The 22,571-nt window shown below is 40.5% G+C and overlaps 1 protein-coding gene across 6 annotated transcripts in view; it reads left to right on the top strand.

The window, feature by feature from the left end:
* Window positions 1-22,571, top strand: part of EML4 (EMAP like 4) — a 263,195-nt gene that overhangs the window by 170,760 nt on the left and 69,864 nt on the right. For 3 of the 6 annotated variants that reach the window (XM_042445215.1, XM_042445213.1, XM_042445218.1), the window contains 4 exons: window positions 5,931-6,110; window positions 12,646-12,774; window positions 14,225-14,250; window positions 14,762-14,794. In XM_042445215.1, the coding sequence (XP_042301149.1) occupies window positions 5,931-6,110; window positions 12,646-12,774; window positions 14,225-14,250; window positions 14,762-14,794 (368 nt within the window). The remainder of the gene's footprint in view (window positions 1-5,930; window positions 6,111-12,645; window positions 12,775-14,224; window positions 14,251-14,761; window positions 14,795-22,571) is intronic. The other 3 variants (XM_042445216.1, XM_042445214.1, XM_042445217.1) reach the window with 3 other exon arrangements.

The raw sequence follows: 22,571 nt of genomic DNA, 5'->3' as shown, positions 1-22,571 counted from the left end.
CCCATTGTATTTTTGTATCAGACCATAAGGCTCTCTTTTTCTTCTTGCATGGAAATTTATGCATATTGGGAGTACATTCTCCGTATCTGATTTTTTTCCATCATTCTTTTCCTATTGACTAAAGCACACAATTGTGCATTTTTCAAATATACACATTTTTTAATTTGTACACATTTTTTCAAGTGCACATGCTTCAGGGAAATGCATTGTACCTCTCAGAAATCTATAGATTTTGAAGGCAAGATGTGCTTTGCCTTGCTACAGGGTGCAAAATGGATATTTCTGTGAAGAAATATGAGCCAAACAATTTCATTTGCCATTCCTCTTCTAGGTATGCCTGGAATTTTCCAAATCTATACATTCTTTTGAGGCAGCATTAGTACAGCAGTACATTTTTGAAGAGCTACAGTGGTACCCCGGGATACGAATTACCCAGCTTACGAATTTTTCGGGATACGAAAAAATCCCATAGGGATTTATTGTTTCGGCTTACGAAGGTTTTTTCGGGTTACGAAAAAACCTCGGCGCTATTTTCCGCCACCGGAGGGCAGCAGAGAGCTATTTTTTCCATTAGCGCCTATGGCAATTCAGGTTACGAAGGTTTTTGGGGTTACGAAATTAGCCGCGGAACGAATTAATTTCGTAACCCGAGGTACCACTGTATTTTCCTTCATGTTATTTCCAACTTACATCGACCCTAAGGCAAACCTATCATGAGGTTTTCTTCAAACAATTTGTTCACAGTTTGCCATTGCCTTACTCTCAGGCTGAGACTGTGACTTACCTAAGATCACTCGGTGGATTTTCATGGCTGAGTGGGGGTTTTAACCCTAGCTTCTAGAGTCATAGTCCAATGCTCAGACCACCACACCACACTGGCTCTCTTTGGAAGCATATACCCCATAATTCAGACCCTTGCATTCTTTTTATGCTGCAATGCAGGCAGAAAATTCTTGTGACGTTGCATTCATCTGATTCTGATTCTTTTCTCCAGCCATCTCCATCATGGCTTTGGAATGTGATTCTCTCCTAACTCCTAAGCTTATCACATCCGGTCTTGAAACATTTGAGGGTTTTCTATTTTTATAGTTTGCATTACATAGACTTCTTTGGACTGATAAAGCTCAGTGAAGAAAAGCCATTTGAGATGAACTTAATTTGAATTCGTCAGGCAAATGCAAGTAAAGGCTGGTAGCATAATTATTGTATTAACATTCTAGTAAAATAAATATTTCCAAAAAGAATTAAGTTATGCCTAAATCTTTCGGTGCCTGCATTCTGAAATATGTATGTTAAACAAAAGCAGCTAACAACTTCCACATTAGTGGAATGGTGAATCTGCATGGGCCTTTAATGAGAACTTTAATGTCACTACCCTTAAAATAGATTGAGCATCTTGGATACTTCCTTTAAAGTTCAAACTAAAACCCAGAACAGATTTAATGCACTACTGACATGAGCCCAAAACAGACAGGCCTAAAGTGCCACTTTTGGGCTGATCCAGGGGTATGGAGTTCAGATGACACACAACCTCAGATCAGGGTAAAGGTGTCCCAAACCTGGCTGCAGAAGGAGCACAAAAGAAATGCTCCTTGCTGGCAGTCTCTTTCAGACCACAGTGGTGGCTGACCTCGAGACCACAGTGTCTGGCCGCCATGGTCCTGTGTCAAACTGGGAGCGTATGGAGCAGAAGTGGCCCCTGGCCACTTCTTTTGCCCCATATGCTTGACCCCATGGAATTGACCAGCTGCTGCTGTGTCTTAATTCTTAATATGGAACAAGTTGGAATTCATCAATGCTTCATTTTCTAGGAATGGGACAGTGGTATACAGTGGGCCCTCCACATTTTTTGGGGTTAGGGGCATTGGACACCCATGAAACACGAGAGAACAGCTCTCTATTATTATTATTATTAACCTTTATTTATAAAGTGCTGTAAATTTACACAGCGCTGTATATACAATCTTTTTAATTGGATGGTTCCCTGCCCACAGGCTTACAATCTAAAAAGACACGACACAAAAGGAGAAGGGAGTGGTGGAGGGGAAGGAGCCTTTCTAGTAGGATAATACATATAAAATACATAGCAATACAGGAAATGATTCAATAAAACAGACAACAAAGAAACATCAAATAGCAAGTGACAGTTATGCAGTGCCTGGGAACGCTTCTCTGAACAGGGTGGTCTTCAACTCCTTTTTGAAGCTGGTTAATGAAGTGATGGCTCTTGCTCGCGGGGGAAGAAGGTTCCAGGAGTGAAGGGCAGCGAGTGAGAAGGGGCTAATCCTAGATGGGGCAGAGGAAATCCTGGGCTGGGACAGCAGACCTTGACTACCAGAACGGAGGGCCCTAGTGAGAAGGTGAGGAGAGAGCTTATACTGAATGTGGAAAGGAAGGGGGAGCCAGTGAAGGGATGCCAACACAGGAGAGATATGGTCAGAGCGGTGGGTGGATGTGATAATGCGTGCAGCTGAATGCTGGATAGAAATTAGAGGACAGAGGTGAGAAAGAGGAAGCCCAGCCAGGAGGATGTTACAGTAATCAAGTCGTGAGACCACCAGGGCATGGACCAGGATCCTGGCAGTAGAGGTGGAGAGATATGGTCAGATTTTGGCAATGTTGTACAAAAAGAATCTACAAGCCTTGGCTGTGGTCAGGATCTGAGGGATACACGACAGAGAAGAATCAAAGATGAAACCAAGACTGCGAGCTTGCTGGACCGGTTGAATAGAAATGTTGTCCACAGAGACAGAAAAGAAATGTTGAAGGGTGGACTTAGGAGGAAAGACAAGAAGCTCTGTCTTGGACATGTTGAGCTTCAAACGCCGATGGCGCATCCACTGCGAGACAGATGTGAGGCAAGACGAAACTTGCTGTTCAAGCCTTGGAGAAAGATCAGGGGTAGAAAGATACAACTGGGTGTCATCGGCATACAGATGTTAGGAAAAACCAAAAGAGCTAATGAGTTTACCTAAGGACAGTGTGTAGAGAGAAAACAGAAGAGGACCCAGAACAGAGCCCTGGAGAACTCCAACAGATAAGGGAACAGGAGATGAAGTCTGACCACCTGTGACCACTGCAAAAGATCTGCCAGACAAATAAGATCTAAACCAGTTGAGAACAGAGTCTGAGAACCCAAGGTCAGAAAGTATGTCAACTAGGAGACAGTGATCAATGGTGTCAAAGGCTGCAGACAGATCAAGAAGGATGAGAACAGAGTAAAGGCCATTAGCCTTGGCCTGTAAAAGGTCATTGGAGACCTTAGTGAGAGCTGTCTCTGTGGAATGCCTAGGGCGGAAACCAGACTGAAAGGGATCAAGAATGGAGGTGGCTTCAAGAAACTCAAGACAGCGAGAATAAACAACCCGTTCCAAAACTTTAGAAAAAAAGAATTCTTTAGGTCCTCCAGCACAATTCTGTAGTCCACATCTGCTGGAGTTTGACCATAGAATTGTGCTGGAAGACCTAAAGATGCACAGAGAAGTGTTCTCTCTAGGAATCTCTAGATCTTCCAGCACAACTTCTGGTGGACATTGAACATAGAGTCACCCTGGAGGACCTAGAGATTCCTAGAGAAACATATTAATCAAGTCTGTGAATAATCAAATCTGCAAGTCAAAGCTGTAAATGTGAAGGGCCAATTGTATAATCAAATCCATTCATTTCCATTTCAGATTAGAAAAGTTTCCCTTACAGTACCTATTTCCTAGTGAAATCAGGATAATGAAACTTCTACCTCTACAGTGTTGGTCATGACCAAAATTAACATTTTCTCTATCTCATTAAAAAAAAACTTTTCGATTCAGTGAGAGAAACTGTTGTAAATTCTAGATACAATCTAGATAGATGATATAAAATCTGCCTCCCAGTCCTCCAGTTTTTACCTATGCTGAAAAGGCTGCCTAGAAGGCTGATGAAAATAAGCCCAAATTCAAAAACAGGGGCAGTTGTTTAGATCTGCAGGGACATGTCAAAAACCGGTGGGTTTGCTTTTATTAGGACCAGTTAAAATTCCATCAGAGTGAGCAAATTCTTTGGAATTTGATGGGAACAAGGGAGCAGGCCTTCTCAGTGGCTGTCCCCTGGCTTTGGAATCCCCTCTCTAGTGAGGTTAGGAGGACTTCCTCCATGCTCTCTTTCCACTGGCAAATGTTTCTGTTCTGACAAGCTTTTAAAAATTGGCTGTAAAGAGCTTTTAATGATGTGCTGCTGTTGCATTGTCTTTTAAAGAATTTTAAGGGGTTTTGATTTTATACACTGTTCAGTTGGTTTTTAAAGACGTTTTTCAAGTTGCCTTGAGTGCCAATTTTGAGAAGAAGTCAGCATGTAAATGAATAAAATAAATAAGTAAGAGTTCTCCAGAATTCCTCCCAGATCAATTGTGGGGATCAATAGGACCAGTTTTTTTTTAACTGTCTGAGGGTTTCACAGACTTCCCAAAATGTTAAAAACAGCGTTGCAAGTTGCTGCACTTTGCCCTTTCCTGCCCTAGACTGATTAAGAAACCTCAAAGTGTGCACATTCTTGTGGGATTTTAATTGGCTCTAATAAAGGTCTGGCCCACTGATGGATTTTCTTTTAAGCCCAAGATACACTAGTTGTCATCAAGAAACCTCCCAAGGTCTTCCAGACTCAGGGCTGTGACTTTATTGACTGAATCAGTCCACCAGTAGTGTGGCCTTCCTCTTTACCTATTGCCTTTACTGAGCATTATTTTATTTTCTCAGTTAGTCATGTCCAAAGTATGACAGCCTCAGTTCAGATATCTTGTCTTCTAATGAAGGTTCAGGCTTAATTTGCTCTTAGATCCATTTATTTGTCTTTTTGGCAGTCTCTGGTATTCATAGAATTCTCGTCCAGCATCACACATCAAATGAGTCTGTTCTTTTACTGTCATCTTCCTTCGTAGTCCAGCTTCTACAACCATACATAGAAGTTGGAAATACTGTGGCATGATTCTGACTTTGATATTTAAATGTTTTTATTCTTTTTTCTCAGATTGTGAGATAATTTTAAAGGTCTCCGTTTATGCTAGTCAACATACTAGCATACTAGCAGAAATGCAGCTCAAAACATTAACATTTGTACAATAACAAAGAAAACATTAGGAGTCCCATTTACAGTTTAGTTGTCATTGCCAAATGAGTCTGATCTCAAGTATAAGCCAGAGAAGGCTATAAAGGCAACATTGGTTTTACTGTCAGCTAGCTGGTAAATGAACTATCACAATACTGTACCAGCAAATAAGTATTGCCAGCACAGCTGTCATAATAATAATCTTCAAAGGTATTTTCTTTAATGTTAAACTATTTCCTACAGTTTGTTTTTCTATGCTATACTACCTTGTCAGAGATCCTGGAAAGAGCTGCAAATTAACTGTTCCACTGATGTTTTAAACTAAATGTAAATATGAACTAAAATGTGTATGCCCAATACGTATTGGGGTCCCTTTTTATGGATGGGATATTAAATCTTCAGTTTATCTGTATCTGTATCTGAGTGTGCTTCTTCAGGAGATGAATCAACCCTTAACTTAGGCATTTTAAGCAATATGGAAACTGTTACAATACCATTACAATAGTTTGCTTTTTTGCTAGAAAAAAAATGTATGATAATTTATGAAATGTGTATCTTGGACTTGGAGTGTGGTGGAGCATGCATGTAAACCAAATTCTCTAAAATGGTACTGCTTTTCACAAAATCTGCAGCGATACTAGCCATTATATTTAGTAGCTAAAGGAGAGTTCTTAAAGAGGGGAGGACAGCCATTTTCAGTGTTTGGTTTCTGAATGGTTACTTCAACCTATTTAGCTGTTTACCTCCCCACCACCACCCTTTTAGACAAATGTTTTCATGGGTTTTCTTTTTCTCCATTTGTATGCTTTCTAAAAATGTTTTAAATGCATATGTTCTTATACTTTGTTTTGCAGCGGTACGGAAAAAAAGAAGGAAAAACTTCAAGGACAGACAGAGAAAAAAGAGGACTCTCATTCTAATGATCAAAACCCACAAATGCAAGCATCACCTTCACCATCTCCCCAGCCCTCTGCACAGACTCACCCAACACACAGGCAGACCCCAGATGTCAAGAGCTCTGCTCCAGGCAAAAGGTTTCCTAAATTCCCAAGTACACAGTTAATTAGGAAGTGGTTATGGCAATACTAACCCTATGCTTTATTCCCAATTAAAAGCATGCCTATGTATGTTTTTTTTAAAAAAAATCTCTTCCCAAAAGATGTGCCTCATTAGTAGAAGGCTGCCTATCTTCTCCTCAATGAAATGGTGAAATTCAGGTTGTATTGACTTTATCCCAGGGCTTAGAAGAGTTCCTTGTTTGAACAACAACTCTCAGAATCCTCCAGCTAGCATAACCAATGGTTATGCTGACTGAGAGGTTCTGAGAATAGTAGTAATACCCCCCTGCCCCCCAGAAACCCTTATATTTCTAAGATTGACTTTATTCTATTTCTTGCTAGAGACTAGCAGTTCTCCAATAGTTGACTCTCATTAAGTCCCATCCTTAGAATTTTTATTTCCTTATTAAAAGTATTTACAAATACTATTGTGCCTCCCAAAACATTCAAAGTAATGTGTGGAAAACAAATCTATAATACAATAACATCATAACAAAATAAGAAAATATGTAAGATATTGCTTAAAAAACAGGCCAGAGCTATATTGGCCCGTTACAAACGGGCCGTTTTGTGCGTGCGGAGCGCGCACTAGGGTTAGAAAGGGGCGGTGCTTCCGCACCCCCTAACCCTAGTGCGCGCTCCGCACGCACAAAATGGCGGCGGCCGTTCCACACAGCCACCGCCATGAGGACATCACGACTGCACCGCCTCTATACGGGGCAGCGCGGAAGTGACGTCCTCGCTCCGCGCCAGAGCTCATAATGTGCCCTTTCCGCAGAGCAGGATGGAGCTCCGTTTCAGAGCTCCTTCCTGTTTTGGTCCGCTGGGCACAGCCTTCAGACGGCTGCGCTCAGCTGACCAAAGGAGAAAGGGGCCAAGCGGCCCCTTTCTCCTCCTCCCCGCCGCCGCGGGGTGTCTTTGGGGCTTGAAGCCCCAGTGACACCCCTTTCCAGGCTGTGGGGAAGCGGCCTTTTGCCGCTTCCCCACAGCCCAGAAAGCAGCAGATTGGGGCCTCAGCGGCTGCCGTTCTAGCCACTGAGACCCCGATACTCCGGGGAAAGGGGCGGGTACAGCTTGCCCCAAATGGGCGGTATGTAACCCGCCATTAAGAAGTATAAAAGTCTTGACAAAGCATTACAGTTTTTACTGCTTGTCTTAAGTTCAGTAGGATGGACCAAACCTGACCTCCATGAGAGGGAATTTGCATAATCAGGTGCTGCTACAGAAAAGACCCTATCACCCAACCCATGTAGTGGAACAGCGCATCTGATAGGAGATAAATAGATTGCTGGAGGCTCTTTATTGTAGTTTAACATAATCCAAACAGATGATCATTCCTGGGAGGGGATTTTGACCATCTTTTATCTGTTGTACCAACCTCCATTCTCGCCTGTGCCACATCAGTACAACAGTGGTTTCTTGCAAACATGGGGGTGTCACATTCAAAGGTGTTATCATAATTTAACCTGCAGAGATTATGTTTGATTCTAGATGCATTGCATAATCTATGTAAATATGTCTCACTAATATTACTGAGCTGCATAAGTGTGAAGAAAAACTGTGTTTGCTAATAGCTTACAACTCTGCTTCGTATCACTGTTATTCTTAATTTCAGATGCTTGGTTCTCAGGCTGCTGTTTCCTTTACTGGATGTTCTGTATCACCTTCTTTTTAAGTCTTTGCTTGACTGCACACTGGCCTCTTTTCACCATTCACCAGTAAAATCAGATCATTTGCATCTAGATTACTTCCTTCAACCCAAGTTATTGTATGTGTTTTTAGACCAGAGATGCACAACTTCTCAGGGGTGGGAGGCATTATCCCCTACTTCCCCAAATCTTATCAGGGCACACCCTTCTGCCACCCTACTGTTTCCACCACTGCAAAAATAACTATGTTTCCTTGAGAAACATGGTGCAAGAAAAGTTATTTTTGTGAGAGCAGGAATCCTGTGAGGGGGCTTATATTGTCTATACCTGTTCTTATACCTTTAACACACAGGCTACTCAACCAAAGCAAAGGTTATGATACAGCAAAGTAATTAACATAAAGTTGGCCATCTGCCCAGTATCCTGTTGGTTATTTACTCTGTTCTAACCTCCAGTTATGGTAGCATAACTACACTTTCAGTTATTGGACAAAGAAATAGTCAGGTTGTGCAAGATAGCATTGGGAAGAATACTGCAATGCTTGGTGGACCCTCCCTCAAGAAAATGGCTTTTTTTGTGTCCAAAAATTCCAACAAGTTGAATCTTCCTCAAGCCTCATTCTTAGTTTTATTTTCTGATGACTACTCCCAACCCCACTCCAGATTTGCCTATTTCCTGTCCCCCTTGGAGGAAGGCATGCTGTGTTCTGATAACCTGTGCTTACTGAATCCATGTAAGACAGAAAGGGGGGAAAGCCAGATGAGAATTCTCCTTTGGGACTACCATAATAACTTAGCACAGTGAATCCTAGGCAAAAAACACCTTTCCCCAAGCTGCACAAAGCCAGCCAGACCATTCTCTGGTGCATCTCTCACCCCACCCCTGCCATCTGCCACCATTTATTCATTGTAAGGTGCACTGGGGGATCTGTTGGAGGCAGAACAAATGCTGCTCTTTCTTCCCTGGCTGTTCAGTGACAGCTGGATGTTGTCCAGGTGCACCCCATAGCCAATCAGTGTCCAGGAGTTGGGGGGAAGAAATACCTGGTTCAGCTCCCATTGCACAGCTGGGAAAGAAGGAGCAGCTATTACCACCAGACTACCAGTGATGGAGCATTGTACTCCATTAAGGTTAAGCAAGGTCTTGACCAGAGGCATTTGTGAATACAAAGATGAGAAGGCTCCTAATTTTCCTGTGTTTAAGACAGCATGTTATGTACCTCCAGGAGTAGATGCAAATTTATATCTAGTCCCTTTGATTCACCATGAGTTGGGGACACTCAAGGGCAGTTAACAATGACAGTCTTCACCTTTGCCTTGCAATTTGTCCCCACACAGTACGAGTGAAAGACCTAACACATACCAGCACCTTTAGACCAAAGCAATAGGCTTTTGCTGCCTAGTTGGCTTTTGGCAATTGCACCTTTGCTTGAGATGTTTTATGAGGTTAGGACATAACCAAAGACTAGCTAGCAAAACTGTCATTGTGCTCACATTTCCAGACAGTATGTACTAACGCCAGCAATAAAGCTGCAAATTAAATTTCACATGGTATCAGAAAACTCAGCACTTCAGGGCAAAAGTAACAATCCTGAGGCTTGTTCTGAAATTATCCAAATTTAGGTTATATTGAGCCTACCAGACTTTATTTGTTTTTAAAACAGAAAGAGAGAGCAAGCCCCATTAGGTACATCTCAAGAACTAGAATGAACTTCAAAACACATTACTACCACATAACACTCACACTGGATAATTACATCCAGTTCAGCTGCATAACTGAATCAAATAAACATCATTAATTTTATGGAAACCTGCATTTTGATAAATCAGCCTATCTTGGCTATAAGCAGTAATTTATTTAGTTAAAGCATAAGTGTATTCTCTGGGCTTAGCTGAATTTGACAGTTCTGTCATTATCAAGACAGACAGTATATCGGTGGCCTCTAAATTTAGTTTGGAGTGGATTATAGCACTTCTGTCATGACTCCATCTGATGATGTACTTTAAATTGCCTTCTGGAGATGTCTATTGCTGTTGATCAGCAAAATGAGTTAGAGCTCTATAAACAGAGAATTCTGAGTGCTTCATCAAACTACAGTCCCCAGAATTCCATGGGATAGATCTGTAGCAATAAATAGTATCAGAGTACCACCACAATTCAAAAAGGATGTTAAGAAATTGGAGCATGTCCAGAGGAGGCTGACGAAATGGTGAAGGGTCTGGAAACTATGACCTTTGAGAAGAGACTTAGGAAGATAAGTATGTTTAGCCAGGAGAAGAGAAGGTTAAGAGTTGATATGACAACCCTGTTTACATATTTGAAAAGGTGTCATATTGAGAATGGAACAAGCCTGTTTGCTGCAGCTCCCGAGAAGAGGACCAAGAGCAATGGATTCAACTACAGAAAAAGTTTCCACCTCACCATTAGGAAGAACTTCTTGACAGTAAGAGCTGTTTGACAGTGGGACACACTCCCTTGGAGTGTGGTGAAGTCTCATTCTTTGGAGGATTTTAAACAGAGTCTGGATGGCCACCTGTTGGGGGTGCTTTGATTGTGTGTTCCTGCATGCCAGGAGGTTGGGCTAACTGGCCCATGTAGTCTCTTCTAACTCTACAATTCTAAGTGCTTTAACAGTGTAATAGAGATACACTCCAAATCGGACTTAAGAGTCCATTTAAACAACTCAAATCATTACTGACTTGTACCTCTGATTTCAGTGACATCCTAGGGTAACTAGCTTAGTTAGAATCCAGTCCAGTATATGTAATCTTCTTTGGACACTAAATTATAAGAAAGTAGCTGCATGATTCATGATCACAAAGAACAGGAGGAGAGGAGGTGCATATCCAGGCATTCTTTGTTTAAAAGGTCCTTCAAACATTTTTATTTCCTTTGTAGAAATCATGTAAGACATGGAAGAAGAATTCCATTTGTATGACTGATCTTTTCTGTCTTTCCTTCTTTGTGGTCATTCGTAAGTGTTCACTTAAAACCATCCTTAGCACATCATGAAATACAACAGGAAGGGATCTGACATGTAAGAAAAAGGGCAACTTGAGGAAGCAGAACTGCATTCTGCTTGTGAAAGAGCAAATTTGAATCAAAGCTTGTGTGTAGCTTCATGATATGAAGCTTCCGGGGTTTCATGTGTGACAGCCATAGGTCTCTTTCTTTGTATGTGCACACTTGTTAGGAAGCCACATCTAATTTTAGTTTTCTGGCAGCTGGATGTACCCTAAAGTAAAGGTAACTGGCACACATTATTGCCTACATTCAGTTTGTGTGTTCTTCCTCTAAATGGAACCATTGCCTACATAGCAAAATCACTGTGTTTGATGCAGCATTAACTAATGCATGTTTAACAATTTCTCATAAGCTCTTTATCTGTTATCTTGCACAAATTTCCCTTAAAGTGGACTTTGGACTGCTCTATCTGGCATCTTGCTGTACAAAAGCATAGTTTCAGGGGTTCATTTTTTTTTAATTTGCTACTGCCTGAGCAACAAGAAATGTGTGTGTTCTCACATTTTTCTAAAGTTTGACTTTATAACCTTTCTTACTCTTTTTTCCCACTTAGCTTTTGAAGGCCTTATGGAAATGAATTTGCTGTTCATAGCTTGCACATACCCTCTTTCCAAAAATTGTTTTAACTGGATACATTGCAAGGCAGTCTGTTGGGCACCTGAAGTAATTGTAATAATGTAAATTGAACTTTCACCCTCCCTTGTAGCAGCCCTGTATAAGCCAAGGAAAGGCAGAATCAAGCTTGAAATGAATTAAAATCTAGAGTGTAAATTGCAGATTGTGGGTGAACAATTCAATCAACCAAGTATGGAAGTAGTTCTGTAGGGTGTGGGGAGGTATAGCACATACATAAAATAAAATCCAGCAATTATGGAGGTTTTATGAAATCATTATACCCAGTAGCATCATCCCTATACTATAGGTAGTTTGGGATTGGTGAAGGAAGCAAAGAAAGAGACACTTGCCCAAAGCCACCCCGATTTTTTATGTCTTTGAGTTGAAACTTGAAGAAGGAAGTACCTAGTGCACAGTTCATATGCTTAGTCACTCATTGTGCCAGCCTGCTTATCTAGCATTCTTTTCCAAGTAATGATTGCAGGTAAATCTGTTGTTTCAGTATTTCATAATGAATACTAGGATCATTAGCACATTTGAACCAGGCTTTCTACATCAGGTTGGGTAGATTGCTAGCTGGTGACATTTACTTATTTCTATTGTGTGTGTGGTTTTTTTTTTTACTTCCTAACTCATTTTTATTATAATTCTGAAGTCCACTAGATGCAACCAAGTATAAAATAGCCACTCAGGCAAGAGAATCCATGCTAACTAGTAAGAAACAGAGTATCTTTAGGCCCAAGAATTTGTAATCAGTATCAGAAACAAATTCACAATGCACAATCCACTCTGGGATCGTCTTTATCCCGACCTCTCTTTTTTCAGCAACCACTTTTAACAAAAGGGGGATGTTTTGAGGTGCTACTAATGTTAGAATATTGGGAGTATGAAACACTTGCCAAGCTACTGCAGATCACTCAAATGAAAATCAGCCTTTTACCCGCTACTGTTCTACAGGAAACCTTTAAAAATCTCACATAAGTAATCTTTTAAAAACAAAAGAAAACATGATTGCCTTTTAAACTGTCTTCAAAGGTTCAGTTAGAGCATTTTCTTTAATCTTTCTTTCTCTGAGCCTTTTGGATTTTCTTGAAGGATGGCCTGGTCTGACATTTCTTTCATTTCCTGCTGCTTGATCTGTTGCATTTCCAGAGCAGGGTCTTACATTGCCTCATTTAGTTCCTGGTTTCACAATGGAAATAAAAATGTGCTTGCTTTTCTAGCGTAAAAAGAGCATCAACAATTGAGAAGTCACACAGTGCATGGGAAAGTTCAGAAGACAATCGTAATAAACTAATGAGGGCGACATCAGCATCAAAATTAATATCCAAAAGTGGAAAGAATGCAGACAAGTAAGTAATTTGATTCCTAGTCATTGTCAACACAGCCAGTTGGGCCGGGATTGTAGCAACGGCACGGCCCATTCCAGAAGCAGGCTACCACCTGTGGTCCCAAGTCAGCATCGCCAGGAGTTGGTTTAAAACTACTCTTTTTTGATCTGGTCCTTTGGGCCAGAACATGGCCTCACCATGGCTTCTGGTCACTTCGGGGGCACTGTCACCCTCAAAGCGGCCAGAAGCCGCTTCTTTTGGCCAATGTGTTCTAGTCTTTAATCCCCTTCAACTCTTGGTACTCAGAGTTTCTAAAATGTCTGCCCTCAGTGAAATCTGAAGATGCCTGTTGGCAGAACAAACACCATTGACAAAATGCCTTTCCTCTGCAGACCCAAATTTAAAAGCATTAAAAATATAGTAAATAATTCATCATTTAATGCCAGATGATTTAAAATCAGTTAAAAGAATTTTAAACAATATAGCTACAAGACATGGGCATCCTCGATAAAAATTAGTTGGGCTCAGATAGCTTTAATGAAAAGCCAAATTTTGACTTAGTGCCAAAATAATCCCAATGTTGGCCCCAATTGGGCCTCCAGGGAAGAGAATTTTACAACTGAGGTACCACTGCAGAGAAGCCCCTCTCCCATGTCTTCTCACAATGTATTTGCTCTACATGTGGGGCACAGAAATGGGAGCCTTCAGTAGCTCTCAGCTCTTGTTGAAAGAGACATGTCCCTGAATACTTCGAGGTCCCAAGGTATTTAGGAATTTAAATATTATCACCACTTTGAGTTCAGCTTGGAAGCATATTGACAATCAATGAAGGTCCTTCAGAACTGGTGGAAACTCACTGAATAATCAAGCTGCTGCATTTTGTCGTACTTGCAGTTTCTGAATCATCTTTAAAGGTAGCCCCATGTACAATGCATTGCAGTAGTCTATTTGGGAAAGTACATGGACACTCTGTTATCTCTGGCCAGAAAAGGCTGTATCTGGTAGACCAGTCAATGCTGTCTCCAAGCACTTTGAGTCACCAAGTCTGTCTGGGCCTCCAGTGACAAAGATGGATGTAGGAGTACTCTCAGACTATGCATTTACTCCTTCAAGGGGAATGCTGCCCCATTCAGGGCAAGTTAGTCACCTAAGTCTCAAACCTGAGAACCACCAATCCACTAATATTTTCTAATGTATTCCAGAGAGATTTCTTATTAAGACAGATTATTTGTAAAATAAAAATAAGGAAAAATATAATAAACATGTGTAACAGTGAATTTAAGTAAAAAATGGTTTTTTTAAAAAACTATTTATCCATCACTTTTTATATAAGCGATTATCTGCATAGTTTATCTACTATGCCAAAATATCATTGTCAATATATCTTAATACATTGTTACTGATACTTTGTATCTGTGTTATCAAGTTAGTATTTATATATACTAATAACATTTTGCATTTCTTTCCCTAGACACAAAGATGTCATCGTCAGCCAAGGTAAGGGGAAACATTTGATTCGGGATTAAAGTTTTAGTATTACTAGTTAAGACTAATAATTGTACTTTATTATCAGTTTATCCCAAGATTCAAGACAGTTAATTCATTTATTGATATGATCATTAGGGCTTATTTCACCATGGACTCACATCCTCTATGTGTGTGTGTATGTTGCGCTCAGACTCATTAGGAGGAAATGCAACCTTCCATGCTCACATGCACGAACACTCTGAAAATACAAGGCCCTCATCTGGACTTCTGATTGGGGTAGATGTCTGACATACCAAGCACACAATCTTTTCAACTGCAGCATGAATACCCATGTTGGGATGCTGTCCATTGGGAACATGTTGTAAGGCTTTTACATGCAGTATAGCTTTTCTGATTTTTATTAGATCTTTTTCCCATATGGCTATTTACTTTTCCAAAATACTAGATTGAGTTTGGAATGGTAGATTTTACCCAGGACAGGAAACACCTGTAAGTTATTTTATTTCTGTCCCACAACCAGCAAAAATGTCAACCCGAGAAAAAAACAGCCAAGGTAAGGATTAAAACTATGCTAGCTGGTGGCTTTCTAGTTAAATGCTTTTTTGATCTTTTATTTGGCTTTTTTACTCTCCCAACGAATATGGGCCTAACCGATTAGAAATTTGTTCTTGAATTTTTACGTAAATAATAGTTTTTGAATCAAGAAGCATTACACTTTCCTGTCTCCAAATTTTAAATGTTAATTACTATGCATTTAATTTCCTGTTTCAGAGAATGGGCACGACACACGCATCTCAAGTTAAATGTTACATAGTCAGGTGTCTCCTATCACACTCCGAAATACCAACTAAAAGATCCCTTTTGCTCTCAGTCCTCTGGGTTACCAGTAGTGTAGTAATGTAATTGAATAACATTAACCAAAGGACTTTCAATTCTCATTTCTTAATAAGCCTTAAAAGAAAATAAAAGTTAGTCTATGTCAGTAAATTTTTCCTTACTATCAGGCTGTGGCTGGCTTGTTGAAGAAGGAAAACAATACGGTGGTATTATCACAGAATGTATATACATGCATTGTCAGCTAAAAAATACACTTCTTGTTAAGAGTGACTGGCTTAGATACGCGGATGTCATTGAAGCATGAAACTTGAAACCTGGAGCATGTTTGCTCTATGTTTGACATAGCTGTTGCATTTTACATTGTTCTTGTGGCTTTTACATATAGTAAAAAAATCCTGTTCTTTGTGTTCCTCATTTGCACAGTTACTAGCTGGTGAAAAATTTGGGATTTTTCCCCCTCCTCATTATGTGGTTCATTCTGTTCTACACTGAGATGTTGTCCCTTATTTGTTTTGCACTTCTCTTGTTCCACATAAGATGCACACGTAGATTACCTTGTATGTATATCTGTAATGTGATCCCTTGGAGCAGAGCATGGAGTGTAATGACCATACGGATTTTTTCATCCCTGTAAGTTATTACTGTGTTTGGGTCTAATATTTCTATCTTTCTCATTTGAACAAACAGAAGATACAGATTGGATTTTTTTTTAATTGTCAAGCTGCTTATGAGTATTGCTGATTTATTCCTGTATTATGTACTGTATGTTTAATGTTGTTTTACTTATACTTGGTTTACTGAAAAGATAACCATATTGTTCAGATGACTGGGCTACAAATTTGAGCGAGAACTCTTGAAAGCTGCACATCTTTCTAGGTTTTTTTTTTCAATACAATGATTGATACATTTGAAAACATAAAATGTTGGGCAGAGATGATGTAATTACGTCTAGAAATGCCAAACTATAAGGTTTTTGTTTTTTTTCCTAAATTGTGTGTTATATCTTACAACAGTTTCTCTGGTGATGTTATCACTCTGTAAATCCTCACCAGGCACTTCCATAGACTGCCTTGTATTTGCCATGCTGTATTGGACTGAGTTGTAAATCATTGAGTGCATCTAATTGCACAGCTATAGTAGTTTGATACCATTTTAAATGCCATGGTTCCATCCCATGGAGCCCTGTGATTTTTACTTTGATGTGGTACCCAGGTTTTTCTGCTAGAGAGCTCTGGTGCTGTAGTTCAGTAAAATGCACTAGAGCTCATTAGCAGAGATTTCTAAGTATCTCCTGTGGTATCAAACTGCACTAACGGTATAGTGTTAATGCCATTCTGGCAGACAACTTTCGAGCTGTTTTGTCATATGTTAATGTGAAATAACTTCTACGCAGCTAAAAACACCCCTCCCCCCGCCTCATCAAAAAGGCATGGATGCATGAAATTTTTAAGTATTTGTTTATTTTTGTGCCAAACCAGCAGTTTGCAGAACTATTTCTATTTCAGGGGCTAGTAAAACTAGTTACTTCCTGCTATACGATGTTGGTTTCTGGCGTAAACATTTGTGAACTGAAAAGCATGCTCCTTCTGATGTATGAACTGTTGCACATGCACAGGTCATGATTGATTGTAACAACATTAACCAAAATGTATCATTATGGGGAAATGCCTAGACAAGCCTGTATTTGCTATAATTTTTGCCCCCTTCCTGTCCTCTGGAATGCTCCTCTTGTCTTCTAGAACAGCTCCTTCTCAAACTACTTTGTTTGTTTGTTTATAATCCCATCTTTCCTCCTAATAGCGGGTAATAACAATGGATGTAATGAATTAACAACTGACTTCACAAGTTAAGAGAAATAATGTACACTTAGAACAGCCTGAAGAAAAGAAAGCACTTACGAACAGGCAATTTTATACTCATTTTCCATGTTTATATAGGATCTGGGCTGGCAGTAATAGAGCCTAAACTAGGTGTAACCTAGTTGGGGATTGTAGTTATAGCTCATTGCTATGATAAAGACAGATTCCATGGTGGGGTTCATTAGGAAAAGAATAAAAAATAAGAATGCCATGAACGTCATGGGATAAGAAGTGTGATCATACTTGGAATACTCTGTGTGGTTCAACACATGTCAAAAAAACTATTTGGAGAGTTAGGAAAGGTATAGAAAGGAACAACCAAAATAATACAAGAGCTGAAATGACTCCCCTGTAAAGAAAGTTACATCATTTGAGGTTCTTTAACTTTGGGAGGCGGAACCCAGTACTGTAAAGTTAAATGGGGGCCATACTGAAAGTGTATAAAATTATGTAGTAGGTAGAGTAGATGAGGAGGAGGGTTTTCTTTCACATAACTCTAGAACCAAAGGTAATGAACTGAAACGGAATGGTGGCATCTGACTGAACAAACTACAAGTCTAGATAAACCTTTGGGTTTTATCTAGTTCTCCTTAGGTTCTCATGTTCATTCACCTTCCTTAAATTTAGAAATTTAGTTAAATGTTCTGTATGGTTATGGTCCAACATGTCTCTTGCTAAGGGAGTGAGGTTGACAGGAATACTTAGACTGTTTTTCCTTCACCCTTCCCTTTGTTCTGCTTTTAAACTTATTTAACTCTTGCAACAGCCATAGCCAAATATACTTCATTAAAAAAAGAAAGAAAAGGATGCAACATCCTTGAAACTAACATCAACAACATGCCGTGACTCTTAGAATCTGTTCTAACGGTTTAATAAATTTTCAACCATATTTGGCTGGAGATCAAGGATGCAGCTATGTGCCAGTACCTATTTTAAGGACTTTGCTTTTAACTTGGCTGCACGTGAAATACACCCTTTGAGCTGAGCTGCCAGAACTAGCAGGCCTCTACATGCAAATTATGTGAGCGATAATGCTGGTAATGAGAAACAGGATTACCTATTTAAGTACCTGATGTGAATGTGTAAGAGTCTCCCAACTTTCCTAAGGCTGAGTTTTTCTTGAATCACTTGATACTATGCACGTATAGTTTATACTTATGCACATAAGGGATTTTAAAAAAAATGCTTGAAACTAATGAAGAAATTGAAGCATTTTTTTCCTGTCATGTTGTGATTCTATACTTCTTGCAGCTTAGCAAAAAATGTGAAGTAGCTCTGAAAAAGCTCAGAAAATTTGAGCCACATTCCATTTCATATAGAATCATAGAGTTGGAAGAGACCCCAAGGGCCATCCAGTCCAACCTCCTGCCATGCAGGAAGACACAATCAAAGCACTCCTGCCAGATGGCCATCTAGCCTTTGTGTAACCTGTCAGTAGTTTTGTTTTTAAAAACACATACATAGAAAGCAATTAGAGAATGGGTGTGATGGTGCCTAATCAAACATTGCTGGCAGGTGCCCAGTTGGGGAGAAGGCTAAAGGAGAATGTCTCTTCCAAATGCTTCCTATTATGAAGATCTCTATCTGCATTTATTTCCCAGCATCTTTCTTGCATTACTTCCTCACTGGTTAGCAAGAAGAAATCTTGGAAATACAAGTTCTTCTAAAAGGAAAATCCAATAGAGAAAAGGCCACCAAATACTTAATGTGCTACTACAAATTCACAAACAGATACTTTTTTTAACATTTTGAAAAGCAAAACTGCATTAAATTTTTACTAGTAAGATCTGTTTTCTTAGATAATTCATAGCTGGTATAAACTTGACCAAGAAAATACACAGAGCCTGCTTGGTACGATAGTTTACCACCACTGCTACAACCATATGTAGGACCATTCCTCCCTGGTTGTTTTTTGTTCTATAAAATTATTTGCATGCACCCAGCGGCAGTTTTTCTTCCCTAATTTTTCCCTAAATATAATAAATAGTTCTCTTTGTTAACTGCGGTGACTGTACCAAACCACTGTGATCACGACACTTAAACTCCGTTGAATTGAAACATCAGTTCAGTGATGATGGCAGCTTCCAGATATTTTTGCTCTTGTATGTAAGACCAATAAAATGCAAACACTTTCTCATTTTTGGTCCAGTTACACTGTTGTAGTAATCTTCTCTGGGCAGAATCTCTAGACAAAAAGGTCAGTGTGTCCTGTGGTCTCACATATGCAGAAACACATAATTCAACTCCTCGTAAAGCAGTTATTCTGCAATAATATGATCTTGGACAACTTCATGCCTATTTAAGTTTGCTGACTGGGCTGAGTGTTCTAGGAGTGTTCATAGCATTTCATAAAAAGCTGATGACAACAGTTATGATATATTGATAACTGCTAAGGGTTAAACTTTTGTTTCATCTTCCTCTTAAAGATGGCCACCTAAATTTTTTGGTACTCCTGTTTCTTTGCTTTGTAAGCAAAGGTAGAGGAGAAGAGGGTATAGAGAGCATGCTTGCATAGGGTTGCCATTTCACGGGAACAGGGGGGATTGGCACGCCTTCTGGGGTCGGGTACGGTCCTTTCCTGCCCTCCCCCAGTTCCCAGGTGGCTGCCTGACTCAGGACTACCAGCCCTGCTTCCTCCCTTTTAAACTGTGCTGAGCCCAGCAGGGAGTGCAGCAGCAGCAGCAGCAGGGCTGGAGTTGGCAGGGGGCGGGGTCTGCTGGTCTGGCCTGCCCCCTGTTGGCCAGCCCTCTGCTTCCTTATTTGGGCATGCTCCAACTTCCAAGCCGGCATGGAGGAGCAAGAGTGAGGAGGGGCAGGCATCAGGCAGGCTGCTGGGGGGAAGGAAAGGGGCCTTATTCATGGCTCCCCATGGGGCCATTTGGGGCCTTTTTGGTCTCTGGGGCAGCCTGGCCTGGGGATGGTGGTGCAGGGACGTAGTGAAGGGGTGGGTGGGTTGTGTGTGTGAAATGGCAGTGGGGGGAGGCTGCTGTTATTCCCCTCTTAGGGACTCCCTCGAGGGCCCTTCCCTGGAGAGGTCAGTTGGAAGATGAGGGAAGTCCAGGGGCTGGGGGGGCACCTTGAAGAAAAGGATGTGTGGTTTTGTGGGAAAACTCTGTTGTGTGTTGTATGTCTCGGCTTCCCTTCTCTCTTTGGGCAGACCTGGAGAGGAGGGTCGGAAGGCAACAGGGAGGCAGGATATATAGCTATCTCTGCTTCCACACTAGAGAAATAACCAGTTTGGCACTGCTTTTCAGCATCCTGAATTAAGGTTATGGAATTCTGGGATTTGGAGTGGGGCCTTCCTTCATTAAGCTCCGCACAACAAACTCTAACTCCCAAAATTCTACAGCCTTGATCCAGGATGCTGAAAAGTAGTGCCAAACCAGGTTATTTCGCCAGTGTGGATGCAGCCAAACAGTTGAGAGAGACTCCGGTGAGGCAGCTTCCTCTTTCTCCTCCTCTTTCCCCCCATCGCCTCCCTCCTCCTCCTTGCTCTGATGCCACTGCCTGCTTCCTCCCCCTCTTCCTCATCCCCAATGCCGCCAGCTCTTGCATCATCCCAGCTACATCTTGTCACCTCCTCCTCCTCCCTCTTCTTGTCTTCCCCAGCTCCTTTGTTGCCCCTCCGTGCAGGCTTCCCATCCACGGATGGCAAGTCCATGGATACGGAGAATAGACTATACACACACACACACACACACACACACACATATATATATAAACACACATATAGACACACAAGCACATGACACCATGCTAAGTGTGAAACCCAAGGGGTTTGGTTATGGAATAAGCCTCTGAAATATGCAAGAGGCCATGTTAAGTAAAGCCATGTTCAATGCCCAAATGTGCTGTTTGGAATGGGGGGAGGGGGGGTTGGCCAGAAAGGGAAGTACATTTCTGTCATCTGTGTAGGAATAATGCCAAAATGTCCTCTATTTTGATCATGCCTAAGAAACATGCATTTATATTTACATTTTTTAAAAATCGGCAATTTTTTTCACGTGTCCTCCATTTTTAAAAGGTGTCCTACATTTGAAAATGCTGTCCTACATTTGTCCTACATTTGTCCCAGTTTGGAGGTCCTGACTTATGGCAACCCTATGCTTGCAGGACATTTGAAATATTCTGAAAAACTGTACAGTTTGGGAGAGAACCAATAAAACTAAGTTTAATGTTCTGGAACATGATAATTAAGCTAATATACATTGAAAGGAAGTTAAACTGCTGCTTCTCTTAGCTTGTAGTTACAGGAGTTTGGCCTTGGGCAACTATATCTTTCATTTGAAAAATGCTTTTGTTGATATGCTGCCATTATCTGTAGAGTTTTCAAAAGAGTTTTTGCATTAACACTGCAATTGCCCTGTGGGCTTGTTATGCCAAAGAGAACATTTTGTAGTATTAAATTTCAAGCAAAAAGAAGCAAAGGATCTGTGTGAGAGAGTCCCCAGACATTTCCCTCAGTCAGGATAGTTTAGATTTGTTTATACAGACATTTTAATCAAAAGGTCTGAAAATATATTCAGAGAGTGCTCCAAAGTTTGTATAGTATAACAGAAGAAAACAAGGCACTATTCTCGCCTCCCCAGTACATTTGCTCCTTGTTTCTTTGTGCTGAGGAAACACAAAGAGAGATGCTTGGTATCTTTGTCGGTACTATTTATAACCAAAACCTCCACTCGGACAGCCACCACATTTTAACCTCCTGTTTCTCTCATGACGCCATGAGAATCTTCTGGCTTGCATTCTCAGTATTCCATTTATTTATTTAAATAGTACTATTTTGCCCTAAAGCCCAATATCTCTGGTTGCAGTTCAAGCAGTGTACAGTTGGACCTCCTTATCCACAATTTTTTTATCCATAGATTCAAGCATTCATGGCTTGTAAGTATTCAAAAAATGCATATAAATTCCAAACCCCAGCAGATAATAATGGCCTATTGTGTGTATGTGTATGCCTTCAAGTCACCTGATTACTTATGGAGACCCATGAATCTCAAAGGGGTTTCTTAGACAAGGAAAACTTCAATGTGATTTTTCCAGTTCCTTCCTCTGAAATCTAAAAGCATTAGACATTTTAAAACAATTAATGTAAATTGATGGTTTTGAACAGTCTGCCCCAGCTTAAAACATTTTGAAACAATTTAAAACAAATGCACATGTTGTATTGAAATTGAAATCCACTATTCCTCCATCTATGGTCTCTGGACTCCAAACCGTTTTTTGAAAAGTCACATTTTAACTTGGCAATTAAAGAAAAGTCACTGTCACTGCCAGTTGCGTCTTCAAAGGAGGGAGATTCAACAGCCAGGCTACCAGAAAGAGAAGGCCTTCTAAACGAAGCCACCTTGGATTCCATTTAGTTATATAAGTGGAATAAATAAATAGTCTATGCTTAGTGCAGAAGTGGGCTATCTTTGGTGTTATGTCCATCTGAAAAGAAGTGGGATGGTTATATGCCTGAAAAGAAGTGAGGTAACCTCATGCCCCAAACAGAAGCACTTCTTAATCTGACCTTTACAACTGAATGCACACTGCCTCCTTCTTTTGAACTGGACGTGGAAGTGACTTTTGTTTGTTTTTTTGTTTTGTTTTGTTTTTTTTGCTTGCCTTTCGTAGGCCTTGTAGGAATAG

This window comes from Sceloporus undulatus, chromosome 1, assembly GCF_019175285.1.
Source record: "Sceloporus undulatus isolate JIND9_A2432 ecotype Alabama chromosome 1, SceUnd_v1.1, whole genome shotgun sequence".
Taxonomy (NCBI): Eukaryota; Metazoa; Chordata; class Lepidosauria; order Squamata; family Phrynosomatidae; genus Sceloporus; species Sceloporus undulatus.
Note: the sequence above shows the minus strand (reverse complement) of the source record. Positions and strands in the feature narration are given on the sequence as shown.